This window comes from Gymnodraco acuticeps, unplaced genomic scaffold (assembly GCF_902827175.1).
Source record: "Gymnodraco acuticeps unplaced genomic scaffold, fGymAcu1.1, whole genome shotgun sequence".
NCBI classification, from domain to species: domain Eukaryota; kingdom Metazoa; phylum Chordata; class Actinopteri; order Perciformes; family Bathydraconidae; genus Gymnodraco; species Gymnodraco acuticeps.
This window is the reverse complement of record NW_022990334.1, coordinates 271,735-284,794: the sequence shown is the minus strand read 5'-3', so window position 1 is coordinate 284,794 and position 13,060 is coordinate 271,735. Positions and strand designations below refer to the sequence as shown.

Genomic DNA, 13,060 nt, shown 5'->3' with positions numbered 1-13,060 from the left:
CCCCCTCCCAGTGAGCTGTGGTGTTCCACAAGGAAGCATATTAGGTCCGTTACTGTTCCTAATGTATGTAAATGACATGTCATCAGCATGTGACTGCAACTTGTTCCTGTTCGCGGACGACTCAGCCCTGCTGGTCTCTGACAGGAACGGGTTGCAGGTTGAAAAAACCCTCAGCTCCGAGCTCGGCAGAATCTGCACCTGGCTCGCCGATAATAAATTATCATTACACCTGGGTAAAACAGAGTCCATTCTCTTCGGTTCGAAACATAATCTCAGCAAATCCGACGACTTCTCAGTTGCAGTGGGCGACATTATTGTCACAAGTAAGAAGGAAATTACATACCTAGGATCTATTCTTGAGGCAAACCTCTCCTGTGACAAAATGGCATCCAATGTAATAAAAAAAGTCAATCAAAGAACTAGATTCCTATACCGGATCTCCTCTCTGGTAAACAAAAACACCCTGAAAACTCTGGCAGGAGCACTCATTCAAGGGTACTATGACTATGCTTGCACGTCATGGTACCATAGCACCTCCAAGGCGCTAAAAATAAAACTTCAAACATCGCAAAATAAACTGGTCAGACTACTGCTTGACCTTTCATCTAGAACCCACCTCACCTCTGCCCACTTTGACAACCTAGGATGGCTTAGAGTAGACGACAGAGTACAGCTACTTGCAATGGGCCTGGTCTACAAGATCCACTACACCTCTATGGTACCCATGTACATGTCAAAATTCTTCCCAAAGGTCAAGGAATACCATGATCATAACACCAGAGGGAGCTCCACAAATCATGTGAAACCCAGATTTGGCACAAAAAAGGGGGAATACACGTTTCGCAATTATGCCACATCAAGGTGGAACGCTCTTCCCACAACTGTAAAGGAAAGTAAAACTATACTTACCTTCAAAACCTCTCTTAAAGAGCACCTTCGGGGGAGAGCATTGCAAAACTGGCCCCGGTAATGGTACAAATCTCAACCTGTCGTTCAATGGACAGCTTCCCCCCCCCCCCCCATCTATGTATATACTCGCATTTTAGACTCTGTTACTAACTGTATATCTGTAGACTTGGTATGTCTTAAATGTCCGGTTAGGATGTATTAGAACGAAATCTAAAATGAAAATTGTAAATAAGCAATCTGTATGTAAAAAACCACCTGTATGTAAATTGTAAATAAGCCATCTGTATGTCAAATATGTCTTAAATGTCTTAAATGATATGATGAATTGGAAATGGGGGACCCTGATGTAAACAAGACGAAAGTCTTTCTCTGGTCTGCATCCCCTTAACAATTGTATGTTTTGAGCTGTACTGTACTGTACCCAATATACAAGCTGTTAATAAACTTTTCAATCAATCAATCAATCAATGCACAGAAACCTATTTAAGCACTACAGGAAAAGGAAGACCCCAAAAAGCGTAATAGGGCACCTTTAATGTTTTACTTTTGTGCAAATACACCTGTCTGAAAGCGTTTTCATTTGTTAGTTACTAGTATTTCTTGAATCAAAGTTGTTTGTTCAAATTATACTTTGAAAAAAGAATAGCCATTTCTTAAAGTGGTGGGAATATATCCCCAGTTCCCCCAGTGTCAATGACAGGCAGGGTCAGGTAAACCAAGAACAAACTCAAGCAGTTTAAAAGACACCGGACATGACGAATAGGTGGATCAGTTTGACCTGAATCGAGAAGTATTTTAGTCCAAATAAGCCTGGATGTGTGTCTTGTTTACTCACGTCTTCATATTGTGACATGTCTCTTTTTAACGGCGATCCCTTGTGTTTGCAGTCTCATTGTGTTATGTAGAGATCGGGCTCTTGCACATTCACTCTCCCGCTTTCAAATGATTGCTTCATCAAACGATCTCAAAGTAGAGCAATCAGCGAAGCCCCTAAAAATACTTAAAACATAATCCCCCAGTAGCTAATGATATTATTCCTTAGGTTGGTTGTAAATTGCGCTGTCTTCATTTTATTGTCTTTACAAAGTGACACTGGCTTGTTTTGCCCTGGAGAGGAAGCCATGAGTCCCACATGCTTCACACTGGTAGGCTACTTGATTTATAATTTATGCTCATAATGAACAGCTTTTATCATATTCTATATCTTAAAACAACTTGTTTTTCCCCCATGGTCTCTCTCCACCATTAAGCTTGCATAGTGATAGCTTTCTAATTGGTGCTGGGGAACTAAGAGAGTGTATTTGTGGCTGCCCCCCCACCCCCTTCTTTATCATATGGCTTGTAGTCCCCGAGCTTGTTAAAGATGTGAAAGGAAGGGACTCCTCTCAGTGTGTACACAGGACTGTTTGAGCCCCTGCTGGAGTTTTCACTCTTGGCATTTCCACAGAAAATATTATTTCATGCAGCAAAGGATCGTCAGATGACAAACCGAGGGGCGATCAATGCGTTTTTTTTAAAAAGCCATTCAAAGACCTTGACACTGAAACTGGCAGCTGTTCTGCATGTAGAATCATCTAGCTCGCCATTTCAAAGTATTGATTGAAAGTAGGTAATAAGTTAAGGGCGTCACCTTGGACTTAGAGGGCAAATTTACATCTAAATTGCTCCGAGCCCTGCACCTTGTCTCTCTTCATTTTGTGCCAGAGAAGTGGCAATCAGGGCATAAGAATTGACTAATTAACCAATGAGAGACTGATAGAGAGGGGCTCGAGGTGCCCGGTGGCTATTAAACTCAAGGTATGTGAAGTGAAACAAGCTCAGAACAAAACTGTTCAGGGTTGACGACGACTTAAGAAAACACGAAGAGGAGGAGGAGGAGGAGGAGGAGGAGGAGGAGGAGGAGGAGGAGTTAGCCTAAAGCAAAGAGGAATAGCAAAAAGCTTATTCCCAAGTGATCTGTCAGAAAGAAGGCTTTATTTAGACGGTATCACTTTGTTATTTGTGAAACTCTACAGGGAATCATTTTCCTGTCAAATCCTTCACTTATTTCCTCATCGCAGTGGAACTTCTGTAATGAAACACATTTATCATCTGCAAAGCGACTAACGCTCCGATGAAACTGTCTGCTAGGCCGCAGATAATTGCCAAATCCTCGCCTTTCTGCGCTTACCTAGCCTATGGTGCTATTGACAGCTTAATAATTTTGCCCCTGCAGCCTGAAATTAGCTTGATCTTATCTGTCAGGACTCCTTTGTCGGCATTGATTTAAGATATTAAGCCTGTCAGTATGTATACAAAAGGTGGCATGTGACAGTTTTATTGCCTGTTTCACTCATTAGACGGTGTACCTTTAAACCCTGATGTGAGTCAGGAGCGAGCTGGGAGTAAACCGAAGCTGTTCCCCGCTCGACTCCCCGGTACTTACTCATTATCGACACTGTCGCTCTGTTGCATCTCCTGCTAGTTTGACTTCCTGCTGTTTCCATTGTTACCCTCGCAGCTTTGTTTCATAGGATCCCTTTGTTTGAAGATCTCCTCAAACCAATTGAGAGATTCACTTTTCATATTTAAGATAAAGCCTCGGTCTTGACAAAAGCCTTTCGTCTGTCTTTTGACACGCAATATACATACTCGATCCCTCCCTCCAAATTAATCTCCCCTCTCTACATCCTCCACATCCCGACCGCTGGCAGACTCCCCTGACATTTGTTTACCACGCCATCAATCAGGCCCTTGTCACTGACGCCTCTCAGGCAGAAGATCCTGAACACAACACCGCTTCTGCATCCTCCACCAAGCTTTTAACAACCACATGGGACAGAGAGAGAAAGAAAAGGGAAGGAGAAGGAGCTCCTCTTTGTATTCAAACATCACACGCTTGTGCCCTATTTACGTCTGCGTGCATCGTTTTAAAGCAGTGATCTGGGAATTGGTTGGAAATCTACAGAAAGAGCGTATTCCAATGTACCTTTCTTTTCCAATAGTGGTGTTAGACACATAATCGTGAGAACTGCAACATAGATTTATCTTTGTTTATTTTGACTTTTTTCAAACTTTAGAAGTTGTTTTGTTCTTAAAAGCGTTGCTGTGACATTTTAATGGTATAGGATTGTGAATGGTTCTCTATAAAAGACATCCTCCAGTGCATTGTCACGCAAAAAACTGCAGTTCGTTCACCCTGGATGTTGCAGCAGCTGTGGCACGTCGTTGACTCATTTCTAACCGCTCTAAGTCTTTGTGTCCCTCCTCACTGGGATTTTTTCGAGTTGAATTCATTTCTTCAGGGCGTTTGTTCTTTGATCTGGTTATGTACAGCTACGTCAGACCTACCTTTCCTTGTCACCTTAGTTTTGCCTCCGCTGGCTTACAACTGCACCTTTCAAAGGGAAGCTCTGGGAATCCAATTATTTCTCCTCTGTGTAAACAACCTGTAAAGTCAGTGGCCAGGCGTAGAAATGTTGTTTCATCACCCTCAATTTGACTCCTGGCTGTTTTTCTCATGTCATATGGTGTAGTGAAAGCACGCTGAGACCTGCATTTGTTTGTCTGCACGCTGAACTGCTCCCGGCTCACATCTTTGTGCCTAACAAATACTTATTTTTGGATCCTCATGGTGTGAAAAGTGTAGCCTGGAGTGGTGGGAAAACTTTTTTTGTTGACCAAATTGATCTCTGAGGAGTACAACGCAGCCAGGGTGTGTTGCGTGAATGTGCATCGAAATGACTATTTTTTTTCTTTTTTTGGAGCAATTTATTTTGGGCTTCAGACTCGCTTCATAACACAGCCTCCTCATAATGAGAGAAATCACACGCTCATTAAGGCTGCAGAATCTGCTGTATAGTGTTTCCTGTGTTTATTATGCAGAGGGATGCAGCTGAATCATTTTGTGTAAAAAGAAAGGGCTTCTGGTTCATGAGAATTAAATAAAAGTGGCTTTTTCACAGCTCCTGTCCTCTGCTCATCCACACTCCTGTCCTTCTGATTTCCTGCCAGGTGCTGATCTGCAGGTCTGCCAAACCAAAGGCCCGACATGCTGTTCCAAGAAAATGGAGGAGCGGTATCAGGTAGCCGCACGCAGCAACATGGAGTCCGGTCTGCAGGTTGTCAGCGCTCAACTCAAGCGTATCATCATCCAAAACGCTGCCATATTTCAAGGTAAGCAGTGTCTGTCTTTAGAAAAACAAAATGTTCTTTTCACCAGAGCAGAGAGAAAAACATTCCCATTATTGCAATTCTAAACTGATAATTGACGTCCTGAAGTCGACTCCACTTTCTTGGCTTCGCATCCCTGTTCACGTCAGCGGCTCACTCCTCCAGACGGTGAGTCACATTTGAAATAAAGCAGGAGCATAATGTACGCAGACAGGGATGAGACGTTCAGCTGCTGTTGACTAAATGTAAGAATGGCAGAGACGGGTGCTTAAAGTGACTTTAGATGTAGCGTGGTTGTCTGTGCCAGACATGTTGTCGCAGAAAGTGACAACCTCCTGGGATATTGGCGCACTGCAGTCGGTGATGACTGTTATTCACAGAGTGCAAAACGCCAGTCAGCAGCGGCCCTGGGAAGCACTCACGGATGAGAAAGGTCAGAGGAGGCTGCTGTCATTGGTTCTGGCTAAGAGAAGTATTCAAACAACGCTCTTGGCAACGATGATGAGAAAAGAACATGGGAAACTGGAGAGGTTTAACATGCTGTCAGCTGAGAACTCAAGGATGATGGCGCAGGAGGTAGGTGACGGCTGAAAGACTGAAGAGAGAAATGACACCTGCTAACAATGCTGGAAGCTGGTATATTATAAAAGTCAGCAGGAGCTGTGTAACAGCATTACATCAGCATTTCCTTACTGAATTGTTCCTTTAAAGAGCTGAGACTGCTCTGAGCTACAGCTCTTATTTATTTGTTCTTGGCTAAGCTAAAGTTTCTCAAAGTTCCCTTCAGGCCTTATAATTCTATTAAATTAAAAGTTGGATATCTTGGGAACTACGCTTATTACCTTTCTTGTTTGAGAGAGACAGGGTTGAACAGGGAACTAAAGTCAGCCAATCCCTTGCTAACAGCACATTAACTCAATTTACCTCAACAGGGTTAGAAAGCAGTTCTACACACAATTGATGCTGATAGCCCCCAGTCTCACGGCGTTTCGTGTTAGTCACAAAATTAATTTAATCTATTGATTCGTATTCACCAACACGATTTTCGCATTTTTTTCGTGTCACACCAATGTAAAGCAATGTATTTCTATTGGTAGTGTGTTTCGTGCACCACGTCTTTTTGTCCGGTCGGGTCTTGGAAGACCGGAAGCTGTGGGGTTCATAAAAACATTTTCTTACTCAATATCTTACCCAGGGTTCGAGTTATAAACTGAGCTCTATGGGGGTCTTTAAAAATAACGCATGCCTGCGCCTGCACGCGCGCACGCACACAGGCATAGATTGCGCAATAATGTATTGCGCACCTTGGAGGTGCAGACTCCAACTGATGGTATATATTGCACACCCTTGAGAGTATACAATTAGTGTCTGATGTGTTAGGGCTTCAAAGATAATTACAAAATCACAAAAACTCAGGAACTCTGTACTTGTGGAGCGTCACAAACAGCGCCTCCGTTTATTAGGTTTTACTCTCTCCCCACAACTTCAGGACAGACTGCGCATGCTCAAACACATGAACTCGTACACAATCAATAACAACGTAAGAGCTATACAAATTAAAGAAAATACAAAAATTAGCTCTCACAGATAAAACGAGAGAGAGAGACTGACTTCACTTTACGTGGTCCAACAAACATACACACACGCACACACACACACGCACCTTTACGCAGATAAAATAGCCCAAAGTGGTCTGTTTTCAGCAGGCTGTGGTCGCGGTCCTGGAACCCATGATGTGGAAGTCCGATGTCCTTTATTTATCCACGATTGGATGAATGGGAAAGGGTCAAATGTGTTGATAGGAGGCCCATTTAAGTCCACAAACAACAATGCGTTGAGGCTTCTGGCTCGCAGCCGGTTCCTGGTCTTGCAGTCGGTGTCATTGCATGCCGAAAAGCCCCTCTCGCACTCTGCAGATGTCGGAAGAACAGTGTTGCTCGCCACTATCATTCTTTTCAAGGTTTTACCCTGATGTTCCTTGCCTTGTTGTTGAAGTTTCCAGTCTCTGAACTCACTGACAGCTTCAGTTGCGGACTCTCCGAGAAGTTTAGCAAACTTCCCCACCTCCCTTTCTCCAAACAGAACAAGCTCTGTCCTCTCTTTTGGCCAGAAGTGCTGATCCAGAGGCTTCAACATAGTTACCAGCTCACTATCGGGGAGACGCCTGGTGAGATTATCAAGGATTGACTGGTAAAATTGGGACTTCTTTACTTTAGGTTGAGTTTCTCTAATATCAACCCCTTTGAACTGGCCGCTTGTTATGCCCGCTTTGACTTTTAGTTCAGTTTTCCCATCGTTGTCCTTCATGGCAGAGAGCACCTCGATCGTCTGATGTATGTAGCGGCTTGCATCAACCAGGGACGTGTCGCGTTTCTGTAGTTTCAGGGAGAGACTTTGTAATTCACGTAACACGTCTTTCATTGTCGCTAAATCAGTGAGGAATCCAGTGGATGTCAGATGCTTTAGTAAACCAGTGTACTTGGCTTTCTCTGCACCGGAACGTGAGCCATCTTCACTAGCAGATTTAAAGTGATGTGCTAACACTGGGAAGTCCTTCAGCACAGCTTTGACAGTGTTGTAACAGCTGGAAACCCATCTAATTGTAAAGATTAGCCTTCAATGAATCATTCACCGCTAATTCCAAACGATGAGCTAGACCAGGGGTGCCCAACCTTTTTTGAACCGAGAGGTACTTTCAAAGTTGCCAGTCTGCCGAGATCTACCAGTCCAAATAGAGAGGCGTAGCCATTACTGACAGCCTACTACCAGGTAAATACACACTTCTACTTGTATAAAACTGACCTTTGTACGATTAATACTTCATAAAATACTGCAGATCCTTTATCTTACCTCTTTCTAATCTACACACATTTTACTGAAGTTACACAACAGTGTTGTTGATACAGAGTTGGAGTTTATTCACACGTCACTACAGTGGGTAATGTTTTCAAGAAACATTGAACAGTGCTGCCACATATGACACAGGAAAAAAGAAAAGACTCTGAACCCTTTCTTTGCCATTATATAAAAATAGTGTTGCTACAAAAGTATAAATTAGGCTTACTAATAAGACAACTCAGATCTGAAGCTACACAGGAATCTGCTGCAACAGTGCAATAAAAAAGACCAAATTAATAGAATCAAACCCTTTTTTGTTGCATTTTAGTAGATTATAAAAAGAAATGCCTTTAAAATAGGATGCAAGCAACACTAGTTTCTTAACCTGAATTGATGATAGACTATAATCAATTTAAACAGAACAGATCTGAATGTTTGCATTCTTATACTATTTTGTACAATAATTATAATGAATAAGTTCAAACAAACTAAAACTTACAGCTGATTAATAACGGTATCTAACTTGAGTTTTTATTATATCAAAAACCTGTTGAAATGCTACTGTTATTTTTACTGTCCCCCAAAAAGCGCATCGGCAGCCTCCAGGAATGCTTCTTACACAACTTCGCCGTCTTTGAAAGACTTCATGTGTTTCGCAAGAACGTGACTGACACGATAAGATGCTCTGGTAGAAGCCTTGCTCTTGTTGTTGGGCCTGGTGAAAATGGACTGCTGTGCATTTAGCTGTCCTTTCAGGCCCCTCACCTTTTGGAGCGTAGGGCAGAATTAGGAGGGAATTCCGTCTCCTAGCGTTTGTGCAGTTTTGAAATGCCGCTCCTAAATTACCCTTCTTCGATAAAGCCACGCTAGCATTGCAGATGAGACAGATGGACTTTGAATTAGAATAGATACAAAAATAATCATCCTCCCACTCGGAGTGAAAATTATATATTTTGGGCTTTTTTGCTTCTGCCGTAATTGCGGTCTTGTGTGTGTGCGGACTGTCACTCCTGTTGACACGGACAACCTCAGCGAAATAGTGCCCACTGCCCACCAGCCACGCCCCGACACATGGGGTCACGCCGGCCAATCACAAAGCTTTGATGCGTTCAAGTGCATTATTCTGGCACAGGAAGATTATGTTACAGGACATTAACGATAAAACAGAATGTTGTTGTTCTATTTTTAGACACATCTCGCGATCGACTGGGAATCTCCCCGCGATCGACCGGTCGATCGCGATCGACTGGTTGGGCACCCCTGAGCTAGACAATGAACTGCCTGAAGACGAGGGAAATCCTTTTTCAGCCTGGCTATGAGTCCATTCTGTCTCCCGGTTAGCACGGCAGCACCGTCTGTGGCTATGCTAATTAGGTTTTTACGAAGAAACTCTTCATCCATTCCCCCCGCCTGGAGGCTGTTTTTCAGTGCGCTACACAGCGACTCTGCATCAGTGCCCTGGTCCAGTTCAACAATGTCAAAATACACATTGTCCATATCTCCATTCCCAGTGACATCGCACCTGACATAAATAATCATGTATGCGCGTCCATGAATTGTGCTTTCGTCTAGCGTTAGACCAGTGTTTCTCAAACTTTTTCATACCAAGGACCACTTAACCAATAAAAAAACACTCGAGGACCACCTAACTCCACAAATATCCAAAAACACATCGTTTTTTACAAATCGCCTGAAAATGGTACAAACAAGTGGCAACATGTGTGATGAAGGTATTTATCTGGGCTATATCATGCAATCGAAAGTGAAACTTAAGCTCGCTCCATTGCGGAGATATTCCCGCGAGAGTGCGAACAATTTAAATGTATTTATTTATTTCAAATGTGAAATGTTACCAATATACGCACGGACCACTAGGGGGCGCTCACGGACCACCAGTGGTCCGCGGACCACACTTTGAGAAGCACTGCGTTAGACTAATACGGGAATCAAGTGATTTGATATTAGAAATACATTTCTTTTTCATCTCTTGTGCAATGTGCTCCACAATCTGGGCACATGAATGATCGGATCTGTGAGCAGGGCCGACTGTCGCACCATTCATCTCATTAAGTTGCATAATGGGTTTCAATTTTGTATAAGGCAACCTTTCTTTAGCGACAGTATAGGCTGCCCTGAACGAACTAGCTGTCTCATTAAACAGGCTGGAGCTGAGTTCTGCAACTTTCTTCGGAAGCACTTGTTTTAGTTTGAGCTCCGCTATTTCAACAGCTCGTTTATGAGCAATAGAGTCGCGGTGTATGTCAATTTTTTCCCGCAACTGCTTCTGCACAGGGCTACTCACAGTCCCATTGATCCAGGCATCCGCCAAATGCGTTCCATATTTTTTCTCCGAAAGTAAGAGAGTCTTGGCTTCCTTACAGACGAGGCATCCAAGACCACCCTCCTTTGAAAACAGCCAGGTGTTTCTTTCTTTCCAGGATCTCCACTGATTGTGTCCCCAGTTAAGTGGCAGTCCTTCTGTAGCAGTACCTCCTGCCTCCTCATGCCGCTCCGCTTCGGAACTTTCTTCGTGTGTGCAGGTGGTCCCACATTCAACAGCATCAGGTCCGCTAGCAAAGACAGCATCCTCCGTAGCTGCAAGGTTAGTGCTAGCTGTCACGCTAGCAGGTGCATTTTGGTTGTCAAAAGCAGTTTTTTGTTTCTTTGTGAGAAAACCAAAACTAGCCAGGCTTGTAGACCCCGTCGGCAGCAGTGGCCTTTTTTTGGGCGGCATAGTACTCGTCTGCTAGCCTACGGTACTCGTAGTATGTGTGTATCTTGTTAATATATTTGAATGTATGTTGATATAACGGTTCATTCTTCGGGCGCGCGCAGCACGTTCACAGCCTCACAGGCATAGATTGCGCAATATTTTATTGCGCACCTTAGAGGTGAAGTGCAGGCATATTGTCATTCAAGAGAGAATACGATGCGTAGTTCTTTTGGAAAACATTGTTTTGTTTGCCTATTTACCTCGTTAACGTAAATAATACTCATTACATTGAAAAATGCATTATTTGTGATCAAAATAATGGTTGTTGGTAATGTATATTAGCGACCCCCACAGATGTTTGATTTCATTGGGTCCGTGGGAGCTCATGCACCTCCTTATGGGAGCTCAGCTCCCATTGGCTCCCACGTAACTCGAACCCTGATCTTACCCTAAGCCTAACCCTTTTATTTTAAATAGTATAATGTCTGAGTTTTTTTGCCGTCCGCGAGGAAAAGAAATGGAGCTCAGAGCCTCAGAATACTGAAATCTGTATTTTCTTTAATCTTTTTTCCTTCTAATTTGTTATTAATTGGTGCAGGCACGAAACATACTACCAATATAAATACATTGCTTCTAAAATCGTTCTGCGTCAGAATACTGAAATCTGGATTTTTTAAAATCTCTTTTTCCTTCTAATTTGTTTTAAAAAATGTTACTCACCCACACCCGAATCCGTGAACACATTACACCCGTCCTCATCAAGCTCCACTGGCTCCCCATCCCCCAGAGAATTCAGTACAAGGTCCTCCTGATGACATACAAAGCCCTCCATAACCTGGTCCCATCCTACCTGACCGACCTCCTCCACAGACACACTCCCACTCGCTCCCTCCGCTCTGCTACTGCCAACCTCCTGTCCCTCCCTACCCGGACCAACCTCAAGTCCTGGGGCGGCAGAGCCTTCTCCGTTGCTGCACCCACCCTCTGGAACTCACTACCCCAATCCATCAGAGATTCTTCCTCCCTCACAGCATTCAAAACATCACTCAAAACCCACCTGTTCAACACTGCATTCAACCACTGACCACCCCCCCCCTATTTTCTGTTTTGTTTATCTCTTTTTGTATTTTTCTTTGTTTTGTTTTTTTGTTGTTTTTTTTATTCTCTGTCAAAGCGTCTTTGAGTTTCCTGAAAAGCGCTATACAAGTCTCATGTATTATTATTATTATTACATTTACATTGCTTTTCAAATCGTTCTGTGTGACACGAAAAAAATGGGGAAATAGTTTTGGTGAACACGAATCAATAGATACAGTTCGTGACTATAACACGGAATGCCGTGAGACTGTGTTGTGATAGCATATTAACTTAGAAATACATTCACATCACAGCAACACAGCACTGGTTCACTCAATTGAAGCTCTCGACGGCAAAAAGAGATACGTTAAATCAAGGATTCATAGGTGTGTATTCTGAGTGGTGCAGTATAGGCCGCTAACTGGCTAGCTCCGTCTCTGTACCTCCTGCTGGGAGGTCCTCAGCGTGGGGCCTCCTCCTCTTGACCCTCCTCTTGGTGCCAGGAGACTGTTAATGTCATCAGGGCTGCAGCTAGCAGGTTTTGGGTGGAACTGGCATCCTAAATGTGTAAACCTAAAACATGTTGCAGTCTAACACATTCTCACTTCTTCTCTTTCACCTTTTTGGCACCTTCTTTTAGTTTTTTCAATCATTACAATTTTTCCGATTTGCTTGTACTTTAATTCAATCCATTCTATCTGTCTTGATTTCATTTAGTTTTGCTTAACTTAACCTCCAAAATCACATGAACTGATCTAGTTGAAGGGGTAGGGAGAGATGACTGTGGTCGGTACAACTGCAGCTGCCATAGAGGTAGCCTATATTTATGCATTTCGGACCTTATGACCCCTAATCAGAGGGGCTGTTTCAACATCAAGTGGGCCACGGCCAACAGGTCATTTTTTCTTACTGTGGTGGCCTTGTGGCCCACCAGCTCGAGCCTGAGATGAATAAATTGGCACCAATTTCAACTCTGCAAGGTTAATAGGATGCTAAAGCTAACAGCTGGTTATCTTAGCTAAAAAAAACACCTGTAAACCCTTTTTTGAAATCTTAGAAATGTTCTATGCTAGCCATATTCAGTCTTTTAGCTAAGTTCAGCTAATCCACTGGCGATTGGCTATATTTACAATACAGACTTAATAATATAGTATCAATCTCCTCAGGCAACTCTCTGCAAGAAAGTGAATGCACTTATTCCCCATGTTTGACTGTTAACAAGGGCAGAGTGACAAAGCAACAAGAGCTATGGATAAAAAAAAAAATCGCTTTTTGGCTAGCCCTGGAATGAGCTCAAGACTCCTGACCACAAGAAAGATAATGGAGTCCCAAAAGTTCAAGGTATTTGTTAGTAGGCCTATAAATGTAAAC

General features: G+C 43.1%; 1 protein-coding gene across 1 annotated transcript in view; it reads left to right on the top strand.

Moving 5' to 3' along the window:
* gpc3 (glypican 3) overlaps positions 1-13,060 on the top strand; it is a 192,350-nt gene that overhangs the window by 28,577 nt on the left and 150,713 nt on the right. Inside the window, 1 exon segment of the mRNA XM_034223265.1 lies at positions 4,903-5,064. Coding sequence (XP_034079156.1) covers positions 4,903-5,064 — 162 coding nt within the window.